Source organism: Salvelinus namaycush, chromosome 2, assembly GCF_016432855.1.
Source record: "Salvelinus namaycush isolate Seneca chromosome 2, SaNama_1.0, whole genome shotgun sequence".
NCBI classification, from domain to species: Eukaryota; Metazoa; Chordata; class Actinopteri; order Salmoniformes; family Salmonidae; genus Salvelinus; species Salvelinus namaycush.
In genome coordinates this window covers 17,427,451-17,451,341 of record NC_052308.1, presented here as the reverse complement: position 1 = coordinate 17,451,341, position 23,891 = coordinate 17,427,451, and the positions used below count along the sequence as shown (strand labels likewise).

The following is a 23,891-nucleotide window of genomic DNA, read 5'->3' as shown; positions in this document are numbered from 1 at the left end:
TATATAAAAAATAAATATATATGACCATTTTACAAATGGTATGATTGCTTAATATGATAGCATTTTGCAAACCCACTCCCTGTCATCCTCAGATGAACGGCTTTGACACCTAAACATTTGCTTCACTACACGCTCCACTGCTTTGAATGGAGGAACGTTAGCTATAAACCTCAAGTGTCTATCCAGATAATTAAAATGCACCCGCAAAATAAAATTTAAGGAACTTATAGTTCACGTGTCATTTGTGGCGTGCATGATCATGAGCGAAGTCATTGTAGCCTATCATGTGCATCGGCTGACTTGACTTTGCTCTACTGCAGCCGAAGACTCCCAGCAGCCTACCTACCAAAGTTTTTACCGTGTCCATTACAATGTAGAAATACGCAAATCAGCTATCTTTCAATAGTTATCCATGTTACCGAAGCGTCATCTTATTCTTACTATCTACTTTTAAAGCTGATTCGCAGACGCAATTAATGGAAGATGCCAAAACTGGAGATAACAATAGGCAAAGTCAAAGATAGTCCAGTAGTTTCCATCTGTGGCAAAGTTTTCCCTAAATCAATGCTGTACTTCAGATGCTGGTCAGTTCCCCAAAGAATATGTTTGTTCTATTTCTGCATGGACTCTGTAGTAGCAACAGTTTATATTTTGCACTTTCTAATACTCTACTGATGTTGTTTCATTGAAAATGTCTCTACGACCATAAGCGAACATTTGTGACTGTTATATGATCATGGTATTGCTAGAAATATGCTTTACATGAATAGAATACACTGTCAGAGTCCAATTGCGTTACATATGTGGGTCAGTTCATCAGGCAATGCTTGTTAATACAATAAACTATATGCAGTTTGAAACTTTTTCGATGACATATTAATAATTTGGTTTATTTAAGCCAAGATCAGATGTTAGATTTGATGAAAGGCCCAAAACAGCTGTAGGAATCATAATAAACTAAACTTTTCCTTGTGTGGGGTCTATAAAGAGATGCAAGTTTGTATGTGTGCCATGCTATGTGACATGATCAGGCTAGTGTTACCTGTTCAGGTAGACAAAGAAACAGTAGCAACATTGACACAATCAAAATGTATAGGGCACACAGATATTTCTAACAGAGAAAGTAGGCATATTTACACATGCAGTATTGTATGAAAACAATCAGTCATTCAAAAAACAATAGCTAAAATACATCTTCACTTTCATCCATGTAACTGATGTTTCATGATGAACTGATTTGTTAAGGACAAAAAAGGGCCTTGGGAATGTTGAACATGTTACTAGGGGTTTTGTAGATATTTAACGGCAGTGCTTCGCCACACAAAACCGACCGTTTATGTGTGTTTTCCAGAATTGATAAGATTAGTCTACCTGGTTCAACATTCTCAAAGACACAGTGGTGAGTCAGAACAGAAAAAAACATTTAAACAACTACAATATAATGTTTGTCATGATGGAAATTGTGACACACTACACTCTTAGAAAAAAAGGGTTACAAAATGGTTCTTTGGCTGTCCCATAGGAGAACCCTTTTAGGTTCCAGGTAGAACCCTTTTGAGTGCCATGTAGAACTCTCTGTGGAAAGGGTTCTACATGGAACCCAAAAGGGTTCTCTACCTTCAAAGGGTTTTCCTATGGGGACAGCTGAAGAACCCTTTTAGGTTCTAGATAGCACATTTTTCTTCTAAGAGTGTAGGCCTACAGAATTATGAAACAAACATATGGCAGCCGATCTCACACAACTATTATGATAGGCCTTGATAAAAGGCAACAGGATTCAACTTTGATCTCTGCACTAGCCAATCATATTGATACCCATTTTAAAGCTGCCTATTCAAATCTCTTCAATGGTTGAAATAATCTCCATGTATCACTCTTTCTCCGCTTCTGTTACCCAAATGTAATTTTTTACCTCAAACAGGAGGTTCAAGCAAACGATCACACCAGATCATACAAACAAATTAACCAAGCGATACCTTAAACTAAGATGACCCTTTTGGTTCAAATGAGTCCATTTGAGATCTGAAAGACTAAGAACTCGAATATACTGTGCTTCATACTTGAATTTGGAAACAGCAACACAAACTGTCAATTTTGGTGATTTCTTGTTCATTTCTTGCAGCAATTATTGTTTTTGGAATGCAGTCTCTGAACCTGCTGTCCAGTCCCCCAAACTCAGTGTTTAGGCTCCTTCTCTACCACCACTGAAACCTGATAGAGGCCAGTGATCACAATCTCTTCTCTTCACATTACAGGCATCGTCATCATCGTCATAGTCATCATCTTCATCATTGTCATCATTGTCATCATCCTGGGAGTCAAGGGTTGCATGGGGTAGGGTGAGGTGGGCTTGGATATTGAATGGGTGTTTAGTGTTAGAGTCTTGTATCCCCAGGTACACTATGAGGGGAGAGGGATTGGGAATGTGGTGATGACGGGGAGCAGGAGGAATGAGAATGGGGCGTTGGGGATGTAATTCAGAGCTCGTTCACATCTCAGTGTCAGCAACCGAGGTCTGGGTGGCAGGTTGGCCGTTGTTGGGTGGTGGCTGGCTCTCAGGAAACTCCCCATTGCTGGTGGGCTTCACCAGGGGCTCCTGTGACTGCAGAGGGGCCACAGACACCAGGGTGTTGGCCTGGTTCTCCTCATACACCTGGAAACCCTCTTCAGCCTATGGGCAGAACCATAGAGATTTGATTAGAGGAACCTTGATGGTAGGTTGGGCTGAGTAATACGTGTTATTGTGATACAGTACAGATTTAACTGAAGGAATAATATGTTTTGTATGTTGTTCAGAAAAGCAAACGTGTATATGTGTACTGAAGGGAAGGTAAAGTTGAAGGTGAAGCCTGATGACGAGAGGATTCAAAAGCAATCACTTTCTCCCTATGATGGAATTCAAACACGAAAGGTGGAGACAGGGAGTCGTATCACTTTTGTCTGAGGAGGTCTTAACTATCTTGGCTGAGGTTAGGAATATTTGTGTCAATCAGATGAGGACATTGAGGTTAGTTTATACGATGCCTATGATAAATTATTGTGAAAACAAGACCCACCCAATCTTCCCAGTAAACTGGGTCCTGTACACAGTATTAGTTTGCTATGGGTCTCTCTCACGTCATGGCCACTCTGACTCACCAGTCTCGCTCCCTTGGGTGGTGGGCGGTGGGTTTTCAGGTAGTAACCTGCGATGAGAAGAATAGCCAGGAGCAGTCCAGTGAGCAGCAGGGAGACCAGTACCAGCTTGGATTTCTTCCCCCAGCGAGGAACAGCCTCCTCAAAATCAATCTAAAGAGACAAGGAGAGTTATACACATAATAATATAAGGAATTCAGGCTGTACTTTGAAGTTATACCCTATGTGAATTATAGTAGTATGTAATCTGCATTGTCTTGTTTTAGATGGTTTACTGACACTAGGAATAGCAGTGCCCCTGATGCCTCCTTGGATCAGGCTATTTTACCCCCAGACTGTAGAGGATGGATGAATAGCAGTGCCCCTAATGCCTCCTTGGATCAGGCTATTTTACCCCAGACTGTAGAGGATGGATGAATAGCAGTGCCCCTAATGCCTCTTTGGATCAGGCTATTTTACCCCCAGACTGTAGAGGATGGATGAATAGCAGTGCCCCTAATGCCTCCTTGGATCAGGCTATTTTACCCCAGACTGTAGAGGATGGATGAATAGCAGTGCCCCTAATGCCTCCTTGGATCAGGCTATTTTACCCCAGACTGTAGAGGATGGATTTCAGGCTTTATGTGGCCTGGGCTAGCATAAAGTTCAAGAGATTCAACTGAGTGGAAAAAGGCCAGCATCTCCCTACACCAGTGTTCCCCAACTGGCAGCCCACAATTTTTTGAATTTGAATTATTGGACATAAAAGACTGTAAAAACACCAGCAAATCAGCTCGAACACATAATAGAGATATATCCCTTTTGGCTGAGGAGGTCTTAAGTATCTTGGCTGAGGTTAGGAATGTTTGTGTCAATCAGATAGGAGATTGAGGTTAGCTTAGACGAATGATAGTGAAAACAAGACACCAAAGGAAGGCAGTTCCACATGCTTCTCTCTAAACCAACATTTGGGTGTGGCCCATGTAAAGCTATTTCAGATTGTCATTTTAATTTTAATTGTTGGACATAAAACACTTTAAAAACACCAGCAAATCCAAGTGATTTTCATTTGGGAAATCTGTTCCAAAGTATTCCCATGCATAATTGAGAGATATACAGTATGTGATCGTATACAAATGCAAGCAAGGTTTGAAATGATTATGTTTTAGTCAAATACTATATCTGTTTGGGCTTCTTGCAGTCAATTTGCAGTCTACAAATTATTTGTAATTATGTTCCGGCCCCCTGACCATCCGCTCAAGAAAAGAAATCAGCCCACGGCTGAATCTAGTTAATGATCCCTGCCCTACACCCTTCAGACCAGGGCAGTATCTAAACACAAAGTTGCCATTGAACTAACTGACCAACATAATGAGAAGATTGTGGACGGGTGCAGCTCACTTAACTGTTTAATGCGGCAGGGCAGAGTTAGGGGGGTTGTAAGGATGGGTGTAGGGATGGAGCACAGAGTATGTCTAATGTCAAAGGGACAACCAGGTTGAATCATGAGAAGGAAACACCCATTCCTCATTCCCGCTGGTAACACTCAACCCCATCTCCACCGGGAACATAAATTAATTCCAGCTGACAGGAAAGTGGGGATTGTTTTCTGTTTGTCATACAGCATCTTCCCAGCAGCTTGGAGCCATGAGTGAGGATTCCTGTCTGGTGGAGGAGTGTCTCACAGTGGTGTTTATCTCACAGTGGTGTTTATCTCACAGTGGTGTTTATCTCACAGTGGTGTTTATCTCACAGTGGTGTTTATCTCACAGTGGTGTTTATCTCACAGTGGTGTTTATCTCACAGTGGTTAGCTAAGGAGCCGAATCAGCAATTGTGGTTTTGCCTCACCTACCACGGTGCACAAATTAAAGCATTTTATTGTGGGTGTGACAGCAATGGACACTGATCATAATGCCTTTCTCATGAAGTGTATGTGGTGTGAATTATGTGAACGTCATATGTGTATGGGGAATTGGAATACTCTAATGAATGGAGAAAAGTGATACTCTACCTTGTCTTTTATGTTGTCATTGTTGAACTTCTCAGCCATTCCTTTTGCATCAGCTGTAAGTAGAGATAAGATGATTTGGTTAATGTTTTTTCAACACCAGACACTCAACAGAATAATCCCACATCATTAAAAAGGAGAAGAGGGAAGCAACCTTCTATGCATTGGCCAGAGATCAGGATTTCATTGGAGTTGTCCTCCTGGTAGACCTCCAGTTTACAGTCGTCTCCACACAGGTGCTCCAACACACTCTCAATTTTAGACCTGGTCTCCTCCTGTGGAATTATCAGTTGGATTAATAACACAGCATGTGAATTTGGGGCTGAACCTGGTCATCCTAGTTAACAGAAATGTGTTCTAACAGAAATGTGTTCATACAGAAATGTGGTAATATACATTCTCATGAATACACAGTTATAACTATGGGTCTTTGGAAATGTACACCACGAAAGGGCCACACCCCCTCCCATATCTCTCTCCCTTAACCCAATAAATGATATCACAACCTTGCAATACTCCAACCTATTTAACATGGTCCAAAAACAGCCACTAGCACTCACAGACAGCTCTGCTCAAACCTTTGAGCCCAGCCCCAGATAGGACAGCTGGCTTCGTTACAAAGATAAGGAAACAGGACCGCTCTCAAGGCCTCATCTGCTACGGCACTCAGAGCATGTTCAATACAGTGCATGTAAAGCACATGAATTCTCATCTTTAAGTTGAAAACAGTTTTATTCACGTCTTTCTCAGCTGTTTCTTGATCCATGATGCAGTCTCTTGGGTCCTGCCCCTGATGCTTTAATGTCTAGTGTAGTCAGTGCATAGCATGGCGGGTCTTCTAACATTTTCAAGATGTTTCCATTATATAATTTTTTCAGTATTTCTTCCTTAGTCATTTGTTCATAATTGAAAAACATATTTTTAAAAACCCATCTACATTATATATGATCCTCATATAATTGTAAACATACATGGATCTTCACAAATGGGATGTGGTGTCTAACCCAGATGAAGCCAATCAAGTCATAAAGCATAGCCTGGTGTAGGAGTGAGTGTGTCACTGATTACATGCCATGCTGCAGGGGGCTTTCCCATGCCGGCCTAGATGGAGAGGGGGGAGCTAAGTCCCATTCAAGACTCTTACACATGCCTCTTGATGTGTGATATCACCAAGGACTCCTTTATTTCAGGGCACCATTTAATACAATTTTATCTCAACTGAGATCAGAGGAGCTGGAGCTCCAGACGGCAGGCAGCCTGGCAGACAGACACAGTTGAGGAACGCGAGACGCCCCTTCACTTCCCTGGCCGGCACAGAGCGGAATTCCTGTTAGCCCAGCAGCCATTGCCCCAAGACGCTGAGGAATCCCTTTGATACACACGCTATAGCAGCATCCCCACCACCGCCTTCCCACCTTTCACACCAAAACTTTGAACAAGTTCTTCCCTCTCCTTCTCTCCTGTAGGCATGTCTTGGGTTGTAACAAACTCCTTTTGCTCCCCCTCCTCATCTGGCAGGGATAACTAGGGAGGAGAAGGGCTGGTGTGTCACTAGCCTTCTTGTTCACTGCCCGCTGGAGATGTTTTAATCACTGCAGCTTAATGAATAGGAATTTCCTGCTTAGCTAATTGGCACTGGTCTGATAAGGGGCAAATTGCTATGATTTTGCCTCAGGAGTCGGTCATCTATAACATCTTACTCTGACTCCCAGCTTCCGCAAACATTTTTAACACTGAAACTACCCACTGGATACAGTTTGAACTGAAGTGAGCACTGCTGTGAGGGTTTCCTGAATGTCACATCAGGAATGCGTTGGCCTTTCCTTTAGTGAGGTGTGTGTGTGTGTGTGTGTGTGTGTGTGTGTGTGTGTGTGTGTGTGTGTGTGTGTGTGTGTGTGTGTGTGTGTGTGTGTGTGTGTGTGTGTGTGTGTGTGTGTGTGTGTGTGTGTGTGTGTGTGTGTGTGTGTGTGTGTGTGTGTGTGTGTGCACATGTACACGTGGTGTGCTCATTACTTACACAGCTGGATGAGGCCTTGAGTTTCAGATTCACTGCATCTCTGTCCTGGACAGCTTCTTTATCAACACACATCACATCAGCCTGTAGAGAGAGACCAGACCACTTCAGTTAGACTAGAGTGTGTATCGTTCATTCTGAACTTGGATTGGCGATTTGGATGGCATTGTCACTGAACTCGAGGCTCACCTCTGGGATGAGCACAGTGTCACTGGATTGGGAGGTCTGAAACTGCTGGGGAGCCTGGGTCTCCTGGTCGTCACCTGGGTCTGTGATTCCTGCTTCACCAGCCTCCACTGTTGCCTCCCCCATGTCTGTGGTCTCCACTACCCCCTTGGTGACTGGAGTCGCTGTGGTGTCATGTAAGAAGCCTGACAGATCCAGGCCAGGAATACTGGGGAATACAATGATCTGAACTTGGGGTTTATCTGCTTCTGAAAAGAAGAAAAAATAAAAGTCTCTTTCTTAGTGTTTTATGTCCAGTCAGAGGCATCATGACCATAGGGCACGTGCCCCCTCAGATTTTTTTTTTTGTTTGTTTGTTTTTGTTTCTCTGTAATACTACTAGCCACCTAGCAATTTTATGAAGTTGTCTTTAGCTAGGCCAGAGAGGTTCCCAATTTCCCAACCTCATAACTAGCTACCAAGAAGCCATTTCAGGCTATCAAGCAAATAATAACCACCAGCCAGGAGGATACAGACAGCTCAAGATGTACAGTTGAAGTCGGAAGTTTACATACACCTTAGCCAAATACATTTAAACTCAGTTTGTCACAATTCCTGACATTTAATCCTTGTAAAAATTCCCGGTCTTATGTCAGTTAGGATCACCACTTTATTTTAAGAATGTGAAATGTCAGAATAATAGTGGAGAGAATTATTTATTTCAGCTTTTATTACTTTCATCACATTCCCAGTGGGTCAGAAGTTTACATACACTAAATTAGTATTTTCTTGGTCTTGGCTGATTTCTTTAGATTTCCCCATGATGTCAAGCAAAGAGGCACTGAGTTTGAAGGTAGGCCTTGAAATACATCCACAGGCACACCTCCAATTGACTCAAATGATGTCAATTAGCCTATCAGAAGCTTCTAAAGCCTATGACATCCTTTTCTGGAATTTTCCAAGCTTTTTAAAGGCACAGTCAACTTAGTGTATGTAAACTGACCCACTGGAGTTGTGATACAGTGAATTATAAGTGAAATAATCTGTCTGTAAACAATTGTTGGAAAAATGACTTGTGTCATGCACAAAGTAGATGTCCTAACCGACTTGCCAAAACTATAGTTTGTTCACAAGAAATTTGTGGAGTGGTTGAAAAACGAGTTTTAATGACTCCAACCTAAGTGTATGTAAACTTCTGACTTCAACTGTATGCTTAGATATGCAGAAAAATATACATATTTTTAAATAGAATTAAGCATAATGATTATGGCTCTAGATTGCAGGTGTTTGAAAAATGCAAAAATCTCCAACTTCCGGAGGGGGGGCAAGGACCACCCCCCAGACATCCTCATGTTGTAACGATTCTCGTTGGTGGAAGAAGAGGAGGACCAAGGTGCAGCGTGGTACGTGTTCATTTTAATAAACAAAATAAACTCAACACTGAATTTACAAAAAAATAATAAAGAGCGAGAACGAAAACGAAACAGTTCTGCAAGCAATACACACAAACAGAAAACAATCACCCACAACACACAACACACAATGGAAAACAGGCTACCTAAGTATAGCTCCCAATCAGAGACAACGATAGACAGCTGCCTCTGATTGGGAACCACACCGGGCCAAACACAGAAATAGACAACCTAGACATACAACATAGAATGCCCACCCACATCACACCCATACCAAACAAAACATAGAAACATACAAAGCAATCTATGGTCAGGGCGTGACACATGTACTGTGTCCCCACAGATGTTTGAGGTGCATTGCGCCCCTGTGTCCACTAGATTTAAAACATTTATGACAAAAAGCTGATAGGATGAGCCTAGGACGGTATATTAATACAGCAACACCAGATCTCTGTGTAGATCATCTTCTAATGGATCCATTTCTTACCTTCATCTGCCAGTTGTGTGGTGTCAATGTCGTCTCCACGAAATAATTCAGCAACATCTGCTGGCTGTGTGGGCCCAGTGACAACATCTGATTCACTCTCGTCTTGTGCAACTACACCACCTGGAAGAGAACAACAAAGGGCTAACTTGCACTATAACACTTGCATGCCAATACGTACTGTAGAATACGTACCGACCTCCCGGGTGGCGCAGTGGTCTAGGGCACTGCATCGCAGTGCTAGCTGCGCCACCAGAGTCTCTGGGTTCGCGCCCAGGCTCTGTCGCAGCCGGCCGCAACCGGGAGGTCTGTGGGGCGACGCACAATTGGCATAGCGTCGTCTGGGTTAGGGAGGGTTTGGCCGGTAGGGATATCCTTGTCTCAGTATGTAAAAATGTAATAAAATGTATGCACTCTACTGTAAGTCGCTCTGGATAAGAGCGTCTGCTAAATGACTAAAATGTAAATGTAGAAACCATGACAACTTTGTCACAGCAGTGATGTCCCTTTCTGAAAGAGTCTTCTACCTCACTAAGCTTTATAGCTGCTTTTCTCATTTACACCAAGCTACATGGTCATTTGTCTGGACCTTTATATGACATTGTCTTTCCGAGCTATGTTCAACTGATCCCACACCTGTGTCCAGGTCTATCGCACCACATTAATAGACAGTATGTGTGCAAACTGACTTTACTTAGCACTTAGACTCACAGGACTGATAGCAATCCCACCACACCCATATAGTCTGGTATTACTAGTGATCCCAGGGGGGAGATCTCATTGGCTGTGAATGTAATCTTGACTGAGGTGTTTGTGTTGGAGCTATGCAGTGCGTCTCTAATAGGTTCCAGGGTCTGACCTGAAATCAATTAGGCCCCATGCAGCACTAAGGAAGGGACTGTAATTAATAGCCCAACTGTGGGGTAACTCCTCAGCTCAGCCTGTGCAAATAAATGTTCTTGTCCCCGCCTGCAAGGGGGCCTGACCCCTGACACATTCCCGCTGGGATGGTGGGTACAAGCCCCCCAGGGGAAATCTCTCTCTGGTCTAATGACAGACATTATGGGAGCTATGCAGCAAGCACACTGGCTTTAATACATGGGCCTCTGGGTCATTTACTCTTTAAAGTCTTAGTATGTGCATCCATTTCCTCATACCTAGTTAGCTATGCAGCTGGACCGAGGAATGTGATTATTTCTTCCTCCTTCATAGCTAATTATGAAGATAAATATAATAACTGCACAGACTTTCACACTCTCAAAAACAATCTTGTAATTTCTAAAACCTTTAAGAATTTGATATTTCAATGCTTAACTATCAGAAGACTGTAAAGTCTTTCATTGCCAGGTGTCATGCAATAAGAGAGATGCCTCTCAATGCTAAGAGGGTAAGGATATCTCCCCAGTGTGTGATTATAACACCCATTTATCCTCCAACAGGGTGAAGTCATACTGTGTATGTAGGTCTCTTGTGCCCGTATGTGCCTGTAAGTGGGTGCTTTGACTGGGCTTCTTGATAGACCACTGATACCCTTACTTGGGGATGGCCATGTCTTTTAGACTGATGGGCTTTGGTACTGACACCATCTCAGTCCCAGCTCTCACATGCAAAGAAGTAATGGGAGAGCTGTGCCTCCCAACAACAGTTCAGACTCATTAGTCAGTGGGATACACAACATCAAGTCATCTACGTGAATGACGTTTCCATCTAGCTAGCCTGTTAAACAGCTGAACGCCCTGCTGAAATATACTGCTGCTTTACTAAAACTGTTGGTGCACAGTGATGTCGAAACCATAATTATATTTTTTTTAAATAGCCATAGTTCTACCTATCAGGCCCTCTGAGGTAAAAGCTTGTTTTACACAACGTGATGAGTCATTTTATATTTTCAAGTAAGTTACTGTGGTGGTGGGTTGAATCAAGTATAAAACTTATAATGTAGTTTGTCATATTGTTTTCTAGTCTTGTCAGCAACTATATTTCATGTGGGTAGTGCTAATGCAGTGCATACCATACAGGGCAGTGGATGTTTAATAAACTAAACTGGGCAAAGATCTTGCTGCTATGAAATATCTTAATAAGCTGTGCGCCTGACTCCCTTTTTCCTGAGATTGAACATGTTTACTGAGATAGTTATGGCAACGAAGAAAGCTCTGCAATCGTTTGCCCCCTGTAGCCTTCTCCTCTAAATCAATGGCATTACCTCATCCACGAGGCTTTGCCAAAATTCTGTACATCTCATTAAGATTCTCTCCTCCCTCCCTGCCTTTTCCCCATGCAGTTAAACAATGTTGTTTTCTGGTTAAACCCACAGAAGCCTTGTCCAAGACAGAACGGAATGTTGCATAATTGGGCTGGGTTTGGATAAGCTACTATATCACCAGGTTGGACATTTCCGACTGTCTTTCCACCCTGTTTGCTTGTGGAATTGAACTTTTATAGTCAGTTGTTGCAGTATGCTAAATGCAGTGTGTTTACTGAAGAAGGTCTCACACTGGTATACTTAGACTAGCAACTGTTGGTTATAGCTGTCACATGTGTTTTGTGACAATTTAATTGTGTTTACGAGCTCTGTCATTGTAAATAATTTATGTGCATATTGCTACCAGCTCTGTTTTAGGTATATAACAGCCCACAGAGCCAGCCAACCAGTCTATTTACCAAGAGGGTTTTCATCTGTATTTTTTGTAGCTGTCTATATACCACCACAAACTGATGCTGGCACTAAAACCGCACTCAATGAGCTGTATACGGCCATAAGCAAACAGGAAAATGCTCAGCTCCTAGTGGCCGAGGACTTTAATGCATCAATAAGAAAGTGGTCAGATGAAGCAGATGTTAAGCTAAAGGATTGTTTTGCTAGCACAGACTGGAATATTTTCCGGGATTACTCCGATGGCATTGTGGACTACACCACATCAGTCACTGGCTTCATCAATAAGTAACGTCATCCACACAGTGAATGTCATCCACACAGTGACGTACATAGATACCCCAACCAGAAGCCATGGATTACAGGCAACATCCACACGGAGCTAAAGGGTAGAGCTTCTGCTTTCAAGGAGTGGGACTCTTACCCGGAAGCTTTTAAGAAATTCCACTATGCCCTCCAACAAACCATCAAACAAGAAAAAGCGTCTATACAGGACTAAGATCGAATCGTACCACACCGCCTCCGACTCTCGTCGGATGCAAACTATTACAAACTACAAAGGGAAGCACAGCCCCGAGCTGCTCAGTGACACAAGCTTACCACACGAGATAAATAACTTATATGCAAGTAACACTGAAGCATGCATGAGAGCATCAGCTGTTCCGGACGACTGTGTGATCACGCTCTCCGTAGCCTATGTGAGTAAGACCTTTAAACAGGTCAACATTCACAAGGACGCAGGGCCAGACGGATTACCAGGACGTGTACTCCGAGCATGCGCTGACCAACTGGCAAGTGTCTTCACTGACATTTTCAGCCTGTCCCTGACTGAGTCTGTAATAACAACATATTTTAAGCAGACCACCATAGTCCCTGTGCCCAACAACACCAAGGTAACCTGCCTAAATGACTACCGACCCGTAGCACTCACGTCTGTAGCCATGAAGTGCTTTGAAAGGCTGGTCATGGCTCACATCAACACCATTATCTCAGAAACCCTAGACCCACTCCAATTTGCATACTGCCCCAACAGATCCACAGATGATGCAATCTCTATTGCACTCAACACTGCCCTTTCCCACCTGGACAAAAGGAACACCTATGTGAGAAAGCTATTCATTGACTACAGCTCAGTGTTCAACACCATAGTGCCCACAAAGCTCATCACTAAGCTAAGGACCCTGGGACTAAACACCTCCCTCTGCAACTGGACCCTGGACTTTCTGACAGGCCGCCCCCAGGTAGTAAGGGTAGGTAATAACACATCCGCCACGCTGACCCTCAACACGGGGGACCCTCAGGGGTGCATGCTCAGTTCCCTCCTGTACTCCCTGTTCACTCCCAATTACCTCGACTAACCGGTGCCCCCGCACATTGACTCTGTACCGGTACCCCCTGTATATAGCCTCGCTATTGTTATTTTATTGCTGCTGTTTAATTATTTGTTACTTATCTATTTTTTTACTTAACACTTTTTTTCTTAACTTCTTAAAGCATTGTTGTTTAAGGGCTTTTAAGTAAGCATTTCACTGTAAGGTTGTTGTATTCAGCGCATGTGACAAATACAATTTGATTTGATTTGATAACACCTGGTTGCTTAGTTTAAAACAGAGCCATACAGAGCATGTTGTTTAGCAACCCTGCCAGCATGGCCAGTAAAGCCTGAGCGGCCTTAATCACTGTCTGACCAGCCATCAGTCATCAGCTACGTGTTCTACACACAAACCCACTTAACCAGAATCTAACCTCAACATGGCAGCACTGGTGTAGCGCAGTTTCTCTGAACCCCCCACGCAAAGTCAGAGTTTGGGCGCTCTGATAGCTGTCCATGGTTCTGAAATTGAGATGTAGTCTATGTATCTGCCTGTCGATAGGCTGTCAGATTATTTGGTGCTAGTGCTTGTAGTAGCCTATAGCTTTGCTTTAATGGATACATGCTTATTTATATTTGGTTGTCAGGCCTACCGCTTATGTTAAGCCTAATGCTTATGTTTCACGAAGCTATAGAATGCTAGCTGGCGGCAAGAATGTACACTACCGTTGAAAAGTTTGGGGTCACTTAGAAATGTCCTTGTTTTCCATGAGAACATACATGAAATTAGTTACAAAATGAATAGGAAATATAGTCAAGATGTTGACAAGGTTATAAATAATGATTTTTAATTGAAATAATAATTGTGTCCTTCAAACTTTGCTTTCGTCAAAGAATCCTCCATTTGCAGCAATTACAGCCTTGCAGACCTTTGGCATTCTAGTTGTCAATTTGTTGAAGTAATCTGAAGAGATTTCACCCCATGCTTCCTGAAGCACCTCCCACAAATTGGATTGGCTTGATGGGCACTTCTTACGTACCATGTGGTCAAGCTGCTCCCACAACAGCACAATAGGGTTGAGATCCGGTGACTGTGCTGGTCACTCCATTATAGACAGAATACCAGCTGACTGCTTCTTCCCTAAATAGTTCTTGCATAGTTTGGAGCTGCGCTTTGTGTCATTGTCCTGTTGGAGGAAATTGGCTCAAATTAAGCGCCTTCCACAGGGTCTGGCATGGCTTTGCAAAATGGAGTGATAGCCTTCCTTCTTCAAGATCCCTTTTATCCTGTACAAATCTTCCACTTTACCACCACCAGGCCATCACATTGCCTCCACCATGCTTGACAGATGGCGTCAAGCACACCTCCAGCATCTTTTCATTTTTTCTGCGCCTCACGAATGTTCTTCTTTGTGATCCGAACACCTCAAACTTAGATTCATCTGTCCATTACACTTTTTTCCAATCTTCCTCTATCCAGTGTCTATGTTCTTTTGCACATTTTAATATTTTCTTTTTATTGGTCAGTCTGAGATATGGCTTTTTCTTTGCAACTCTGCCTAGAAGGCCAGCATCCCAGAGTCGCCTCTTCACTGTTGACGTTGAGACTGCTGTTTTGCGGGTACTATTTAATGAAGCTGCCAGTTGAGGACTTGTGAGGCGTCTGTTTTTCAAACCAGACACTCTAATGTACTTGCTCAGTTGTTGACTGGGGCCTCCCACTCCTCTTTCTATTCTGGTTAGAGCCAGTTCGCTCTGTTCTGTGAAGGGAGTAGTACACAGCGTTGTACGAGATCTTCAGTTTTTTGGCAATTTCTCGCATGGAATAGCCTGCATTTCTCAGAACAAGAATAGACTGATGAGTTTTAGAAGAAAGTTCTTCGTTTCTGGCCAATTTGAGCCTGTAATCAAACCCAGAAATGCTGATGCTCCAGATACTCAACTAGTATAAAGAAGGCCAGTGTTATTGCTTCTTTAATCAGAACAACAGTTTTCAGCTGTGCTAACATAATTGCAAAAGGGTTTTCAATTGATCAATTCACCTTTTAAAATGATAAACTTGGATTAGCTAACACAACGTGCCATTGGAACACAGGAGTGATGGTTGCTGATAATGGGCCTCTGTACGCCTATGTAGATATTCCATTAAAAAAATCTGCTGTTTCCAGCTACAATAGTCATTTACAACATTAACAATGTCTACACTGTATTTCTGATCAATTTTATGTTATTTTAATGTACAAAAAAATTGCTTCTCTTTCAAAAACAAGGACATTTCTAAGTGACCCCAAACGTTTGAACTGTAGTGTATTTACTTGTTGAGTAATTAAAGTGGGAAACTCAAACATTGCAGATTGTAAAATGAATTTTCAATGCAACAGCATACTAATCAGTAACCAATAGATTTTTACATACAACTGTCCTGTAGGCCTATAGCCTACCTTAGCCGTCCTCGCGCTCTCTCACCTCATATTCATCATCGCCAGCACCACCCAAATATCAACATATGTGAAAATGGTACGTTTATGTTTTGCAGTAAAAACGAGAGGAAGATGTGTTTCCAATGACATCAACCAATTAGTAGGCAATGCCTACTCATAATTGATTTAAATCACACAACGCACACCAGGGTAGCCTAGTGGTATGAGTATTGGGCCAGTAACTGAAAGGTTGCAAGATCAAATCCCTGAGCAGACAAGGTAAAAATCTGTTGTTCTTCCCCTGAACAAGGCAGTTAATCCACTATTCCTAGGCCGTCATTGTAAATAGGAATTTGTTCTTAACTGACTTGCCTAGTTAAATAAAGGTAAAAAATAATAATACACACAAAAAAAATGTTATTGCAAACACTTATCTTCAACAACAAAAAAAATGTCACGGTTGTGTGGAGACACGGACCAAGACACAGCGTGATTAAAGTTCCACATATTTATTTACGCGAAACTTCCAAACAAAAAAAGAAACAACAAACCGTGACATCAGAGGTGCCACATGCACTAACTCAAAACAAGATCCCACAAAACACAGTGGGGAAAATGGCTGCCTAAATATGATCCCCAATCAGAGACAACGATAAACAGCTGCCTCTGATTGAGAACCATACCAGGCCAACATAGAAATAAAACAACCTAGATTACTCACCCTAGTCACACCCCGACCTAACCAAAATAGAGAATAAAAAGGTCCTCTATGGTCAGGGCGTGACATTTTTACTACAAACCTAATTTTCTCATATGTTGATGATGGGGTGGTGCTGGAGATGATGAATATGAAGTCAAATGTTTTTTAAATGTCCCTTTAATTCCAAATAATACAATCAGTCCACTGTCAAAACAATAGCTTACTATGGATTGTTTCATTATGCAGACAATGCAGTCTAGCCTACTAGCCTATCTATAGCTATACACAGTATTTAGCTGGTAGAGTGTAAATGGAAATGGAAACATGGTCCAGGTGAAACCTATGATCCTTTATAGATGTATCTTGTTAAAACCACTTCAATCAGTGTAGATGAAGCGAAGGAGACAGGTTAAATACATATTTTTAAGCCTTGAGACAATTGAGACGGATTGTGTATGTGTGCCATTCAAAGGGTGAATGGGCAAGACAAAATACTTAAGTGCCTTTGAACGGGGTATGGTAGTAGGTGCCAGGTGCACCGGTTTGAGTGTGTCTGCAACACTGCTGGGTTTTTCATGGTCAACAGTCTCCCATGTGTATCAAGAATGGTCCACCACCCAAAGGACGTCCATCCAGCCAACTTGACACAACTGTGGGAAGCATTGGAGTCAACATGGGCCAACATCCCTGTGGAATGCTTCGACACCTTGTAGAGTCCATGCTCTGACAAATTGAGGCTCTTCTTGGGGCAAAAGGGGTGTAACTCAATATTAGTGTATATTACACATTGGAACTCGGACTCCACGCTGATGAGGCTATCCGTCTCTTCACTCATAGGTTTACCAGTGTTCATAGAAGGGGTGTTGCTCTCATGATCGCAGGTGTGTCTCTGGCAGTCATCAGCTTGATTTTCAGAGGAGGAGGAGAAGAAGTGAGTTCCTCTCACTTGAGGAACTGAGGGGAGGAAGAAGAGGAGGAGCAATGCCACTGTTATTGGCGTGCCTGGGCATTGAGGTCTCTGTCAGGACTGTTAGGCTGCTAGTACCAGCTGCTGCATAAGTAGGCCTACTAGCTTCCACCTGCCATGGTGTTTCGTCAGTCAAGGATGAGGTGGTGGTAGCTTTACTGATGTGGTTATCTTCAGTAAGTTGGCACGAGCTTGATCAGATAAAGCTTTTTTGCTGTTTTGTTGTGCACCACTTTGTTCTTGCCTTTTATTTATCCATCTTGAAAAACAAACTCACTCTCCATCATCCGAGTCTGACCTGATTCACGTAACTGTTTTTTTTACTTGATAGCCAATTAGATGAGGGGGCCGAGGCGGGCTGCTGCTGGCGCCGCTGAGAAATAGGCTAATTAGATCCATGAAAACTAGTCTGACTAACTCATCTTCTACCCATGTAGATGTAGACAACACAAACACTTTGCTTGCTACATGTGGAAACTAAAAAGCAGGGTAACTGTCAAAAGTATTTATAAAAAATAGACATAGGTGTGAGATGACGGACACATGAGGCCCCAGAGCTCAAGGAACCTTTGAACACCATTTTGCTTCATTTTGATTCGCTTTTTAAGGGCTCCATGTTTCATGACATTATATGGCTGTTAATGTTAATTTCAGGCAACTGGTGGTGCAGTATGAACGATTTGATATAGTTGTTAGTCATCACCGATGATCCTCACTATATGGGAATGGGGAAGTGTAAATAACCTTTAGCATAGCTGTGGAGCACACAGTAGGGCCAGTATGTAGTCATCCCCTTTGGTTTGTGTTGTAATGAATACAGTGGGGTCTTGTGGGCTGAGCTGCCATGCCGCTAAGAGCAGGAGGTTAGCAATCAGACAGAACACTTCCTCTGATTCTCACAGGATGACCTCTCCTTTGCCCTCTACCCAGGAACCACAGCTATAGCTAACCTGTCTATGATTTACTGCATCCATTCCTTATATTGAGGCCCCCTTTGTCTCTCTACCCTTCTCTTTATTCTTCTAACCTATTCTTTATGTGTTGCATTGAGCACTAATGTGAAGCCCTGAACCATGTCACTTACAGCAGATGGTCAGATTGACAGGTCTGGATATCCTCCGGCTTTCACTCGTCTCAAGGGAGTTCTGGATGGGGGAATGCCGGCAGCAGCAGCAGCAGCCTTGGAGGAGAACAAGCCAGCTAAATGTATAGGCAACCCCCCATCTGTTCCACCCACCCTCCTCCAGTTGTGGACTTCTTATCCCCAGGATCTACAGAGGTGAGAAGTATATGCTTTCACCAGGCACATCCCTCCCACGCAACGCAACACGTCATGCCCACAGTCAGAGCTGGGTAGTGGCCCTGTCTTCCCATGGCCAGCAACAGACAACCAGACTGGCCCATACAGTAAGCTACTCCTCTCTGCTGCTGGAGGGGCAGGGGCAGAGTAGGCTTTGGACTGTGACACAGGGCTTAGTGAGGTGATAATGGTCTGCAGGCACGAGTGGACCACCATTCTCACATAGTGTGCAATGGTAACCACATGAGATAGTGTTTGCACAAGGAGAGCCAAACACGCAAACTCGAAAACAAACTGTCTCATTAATCTTCAAATTCCACAAATAAAATGCTGCTTTAGCCAAAACCTTTTTTCCACTGTCTATAAAGCTAAATTCACGTCTTTAAAATAAGGGATTCTCCTCTATACAAGACAGGTTCTATAAACTGGACTGACATAGTATCTATTTTTTGTTGCATCAGCGATATATGTTTGGAATGTTCCTCACACATCCTCCAACAGGATATGTGTGAAGGGTGGCTCAGTGAGGAATGAGAGGGGTGTGTGGGAGAAGGGGCACCGGGTGATCCTGCGTGTCAGACCCTCATTATAACCCACCCATGTCTGTCATAACACCCCTCTGACACCCTCCATGTATAGTTGTCTGTACACAGTGCCACCAAAGCACAAGGCCAGGGTAACATTCTCTAGAAACAATTTATTTTCTTCCCCGGTGATTATAAGGTTAGGCTCTCCCTCCCTTTTGTGTTCAGTTGTGAAGTCCTGTTCTCACTAATAGTTACAATGCTGAATGAAACCTCACTCTACTGGCAATTCTAGCCACTCTTTAGATTTCTCTTGTGTATGATTCTATAGTACAACTGAGGAATTTGCGTCTGAAAGTGCCGCTTTTAGTGGCTGAGGAATGGGACATTGGACCTCAGTCCCTCGGGAGGTGAACACAGTATTGCAACTCTAGACTCCTGACCTGCTATCTTAAACTCTGTCTCTGTCACAGAACCAGCCCAGCCCTCTTTTCCCTGGCATTAAACCCAGAAAGAGGATGGAGGATCTCATGTTTTTAATCAAGCTCCAGTGCTGCACCCATGGCTGCCCAGAAGCTCTCATCCCACCCTGGGGCTACGACAGCCAAGTTCTGGGGACTTCAGTCAGAAGCTCTCATCCCACCCTGGGGCTATTGCAGCCAAGTGGTAGGGACTTCAATCAGGACTCATCTGTTTCTACTTGTGTATGTATTTCACTTTACAGATTGTCTGTTACAGTTTCACTGCTGTATACATTACCTTAACTGTTCCTGTCTGGGAGGAGTAAATCAGTAAAAGTTTGGACATTGATTCAGTTCAGAGAGAATCACAAGGAGATTTCAGTTCTACTGCAGACAAATTACTACCATGCCTCTGGAGGTGGTATTGAATAACAGCCATGTCCAGACTAAACTAGACAATATCAAGACACTAAACTGGAAACGTAGACTGGCCCTCAAAAGAAAACAGAATGGTTTTCTATTTAGAATGATACATTTATTATCTAATGTTAAGTATCCATGTTTATTCTGCTTATCACCACAGATAGTAAAGGAAAGACATGGACATGTTCACTCTCCCACACAAAGATTGTTTCACAGCAAGTTAGAAACAATTATAAAACAGACTACAAAAACATAACGATCAACTTGAAACAGTGTGATTTAGCAATCTTACAGAAACTAATATTAATTTATCCTTTATTTAACTAGGCAAGTCAGTTAAGAAAAAAAATATTATTTACAATGACGGCCTACCCCAGCCAAACCCAGACAACGCTGGGCCAATTGTGCACCTCCCTATGGGACTCCCAATCACAGCCAGATGTGATGCAGCCTGGATTCCAACCAGGTACTGTAGTGATGCATCTTGCACTGAGATGTAGTGCCTTAGACCGCTGTGCCACTCAGGAGCCAAAAGAGGATGACCTGTCCTTCTTCAGGCCTTATAAGATACAAAATAAATGTTCCTGTTCCACAGGTGCTGGACTTGGACTGGGTTTTCAGCCATGCCCTGGACGTAATGGTATTTACTTTATGAGAGGAGTGGCTTCTTTGTTGGACATGTTCCTGTGTGAGTGTTCAGTAGATGTTGCTAAAATAATATCTATGATTCACATAATTACAGGTCCTGAGGTCAGGTTGAGTTCCCTCTGAAACTAGTAAGCCTCCTAAAACCAGGGAAAAGCATATGGCTTAAATCCTTTGTAGTCTGTTTATAAACACAACCTCTCGAAATTTTTGAAACTTCACTTGAGAACACTAGGTGGTTCTACTCCAATTGTGATTCATGCATGCGGCAGGTAGACTAGTGGTTGGGCTAGTAACTGAAAGGTTGCTGGTTTGAATCCCTGAGCTGACGAGGTGAAAAATCTGTCAATGTGCCATTGAGCAAGGCACTTAACCCTAGTTTCTCTGGATAAGAGTGTCAGCTAAATTACTCAAATGTAAACATGTAAATTTACTCTCATCATGTGATGCTGAAATGAGATCCATTTATACTCTGTTTTGTTAAGTTTAACTTTCAGAGGTGACTTTAAAAAGTTACAATTGCATTAACTTTTGAGTGCCACTCAAAAGTGGCACTCATTCTGCTGTTTGGCTATAGCTCTTGAATCCATTCTCCAAACCCATCTCTGACAAGCCCCACCACATTAACTACTGTACTGCAGCTATGCCAACATCTGTCTTTTAGCTCTGACTTAATCCACAGTACTACAGTAATTCTGCACAGTGATTACATAATACAGCCCTCTCCCAGATTTCTAAAGTTGACCGGAGCATCCGGCGATAAAACAAATGGTATACAGTAAGTTGGACTTTGTTTGAAAGAAGTACTTGTCTCTTCTCAGGAAATAGACTTTAAGCAAACTATAGACTGTTTTGTTGTTTTCCCTCCTTTTCTCCCTCTTGCTTCTCCTGTTGCTTTACCACTTCTTGCGCCCATGCATTCTCCCTCCTACTGTTTAGGATAACTGTGAGGCATTCTGCTACCATTCATTTTTTGTCAGCTAGCTTGGCATGGCGTTGTGATGTCCAGCTTTTCATTGAATGGTAAATTATATTAAACATGTGTCCACACAATCTTCAGATTCAAGATTCTCTTAAGATATGAGGAAACATAACATTTTTACTCTTTAACATTAATCTACATACATGTGTTCCACAGATCATAGCAGAACCAACTGCCTTCTACTTATAGGAATAGATTTGTGCTTCCAATACCAATTACATCATTTGTAATAAATCTAATAAACATTGCATTACTTTCAGATTAAGCAATTTACTATGTCAATATTTCTTCCCACACCACAGCAAAAAACTAATGCAATTAGGGAGAACATAAATAACTGCTTTTGTTGTAATGTTAATTGATGTGCAGTTTGGTGTTGCTGGCAGAACAAATACAAATGTTTTGGGTTAACTTTTTGGGCTCCCAAGTGGCGCAGTGGTGTAAGACACTGCATCTCAGTGCTAAGAAGTGTCACTACAGACAACCTGGTTTGAATCCACACTGTAGTCTCTTCTGGAAATGTGTTAGATCAGATGGAGATGGCAGGAAAAACCTCCCAATCTTGTACTTAACCCTTTCATCAGGCATGTGGCCAGTGTTTATGGTCCAGATAATAGCTGCTATTCTGCCAAGACTAGTCGATACTCTAGGTGAACACAAAGAGAGTCTCTAATTGACATAATTCTACCCCTGGGTGCCTTGGTATGGCCCCTGCTGTATCAACACAAGCATAACTCCCACCCACATTTTATACCCAACAGTTCCTCACTCAACTTTCACCCTCCCCTCCCCACCCACCCCATACATCCACACACAACCATCTGCTAATTATAAACACACACAGCTCTCTCCCAGCTATCGTAGAACATTGGCATATAGTCAATGAAATAGCAGATATTGCAATACAACAAGTCAGCCCTGGGGCCTTGAAAGGATCACATTGTTGAGAAGTAGTATAATTTGGAGAGAGAGTTCCCATAGGCAATAAATAGGTGCAGGTTATGCATGCATGATTCAGCTGCACAATGACTGTAGGTTTCATATTCAAATTGGCCCCTTTGATTGCTACGTTATGCTCCAAAGTAACTTTTCCCTTTCAGAATCATGGGGGGGGGGGGAATTCCATGAAGTTATCCTGCATTTATAAATTATTACACACTGCTAAACCATGGGTTTATTTTCATGAAAGTGAAAATCATGTTGACACCATTGTATAAAGTTGATAACATGAAAATCTCTGTGTTCAGCCTGAGACAACCCCTGAACCCCACCCCTGTCCCCTCACATGCTTTCTTTCAAGTTCAGCTTGAGGAGTCTGGATGTATGAGTTTTTACTTACCGTGAAAGAGGGTGGTGATGAGAAGAAAAGTGAATGCCAGCATTTTGTGGGTCTCATTCATTCTCTGTGTGGATGCTGCTACTGCCATTCTCCTCCTGTTTGTGTGAGCGTCCAAGGTGTGTGAGCGTCCAGGGTGTGTGAGCGAGAGAGAAGGGGAGCACCAGTGGACCAGACCAGTTTAGGATTTCCTCTTACCGTGAGTGGGACGGGCCGGATAAAGTGCCACTTGTGCTCTGGCACTTTTATATGGCTGCCCTCCCTCGCTGAGGCCCAACCCCACACCCCTTCTCTCACTGGTTACTTTAATCCTTCCTCTGTGGCCCCACCCTACTGGGTGGGTGGGGGGAGAGATGGAGCATGGCAGAAGGAGGGAAAAAGAGAAAGAAGAAAATAATGGACTTGTGTTGGGATTCTAAACTTGTGTTTGATGTATAGTTGAATGGAGTTTGAAAATAGTTCTGCAGAAATCTTCCAATATTTCTGAGTAGTTTTATTTTGTTGACCTGTATTATATAGATTATGTTGATTAATTAATAACTTCAAAGTTACAATGCCTGTCATAAAATGAAACATCTAGCATCATCAGTGGCTATAACGTAACATCTATTGTTCATAGTGGAGATGTTCACAGTTAGAGACTAATTCTGTTGTGGACTCCTGAAAGGCTTTGGAGGGAAGCAGTCATTCTGCACACAATGGAAGGTATTAGAGGACAATAGACTGTGGGCCATTTGTCTATAATGGGCTTATGCAGATGCCATAAGGTAAGGTAAGCTTTACGGTGCTAGCTGAAACAGTGGTGTGATCCTCTTCTTATGCTAAAGCACTTAAATCCATCCCAGCAAGTTTTAGCTGCCGATGTCCCCATCCAGGCCATCAATCAACACCAACCAATCCAATACTGTCAGCAGCACAACAGGGCATAGCACTGCTGGAGATGCCTCAAGCTTTCACACCCATACAGGG

General features: G+C 42.7%; 1 protein-coding gene across 1 annotated transcript; it reads right to left on the bottom strand.

The window, feature by feature from the left end:
• Positions 1-1,625: 1,625 nt before the first annotated feature.
• On the bottom strand, positions 1,626-23,127 carry LOC120024721. The gene is made up of 8 exons (XM_038968990.1): positions 22,926-23,127; positions 9,203-9,322; positions 7,328-7,572; positions 7,142-7,222; positions 5,279-5,399; positions 5,128-5,180; positions 3,139-3,288; positions 1,626-2,671 (listed from the first exon to the last, which is right to left on the bottom strand). The coding sequence occupies exons 1-8, from the start codon at positions 23,011-23,013 to the stop codon at positions 2,489-2,491; spliced, it is 1,041 nt and encodes a 346-aa protein (XP_038824918.1). The 5' UTR covers positions 23,014-23,127; the 3' UTR covers positions 1,626-2,488.
• Positions 23,128-23,891: the final 764 nt, after the last annotated feature.

Bases quoted from the DNA above. Each gene is read 5' to 3' on its own strand.
- LOC120024721 (XM_038968990.1), bottom strand. From the start codon at position 23,013: ATGGCAGTAGCAGCATCCACACAGAGAATGAATGAGACCCACAAAATG. The intron at 5,400-7,141 runs GTAAGTAATGAG...ATAATTCCACAG, and splicing joins TCAAGGCCTCATCCAGCTGT to GAGGAGACCAGGTCTAAAAT. The intron at 3,289-5,127 runs GTAGAGTATCAC...TTGTCTCTTTAG, and splicing joins ATGACAACATAAAAGACAAG to ATTGATTTTGAGGAGGCTGT.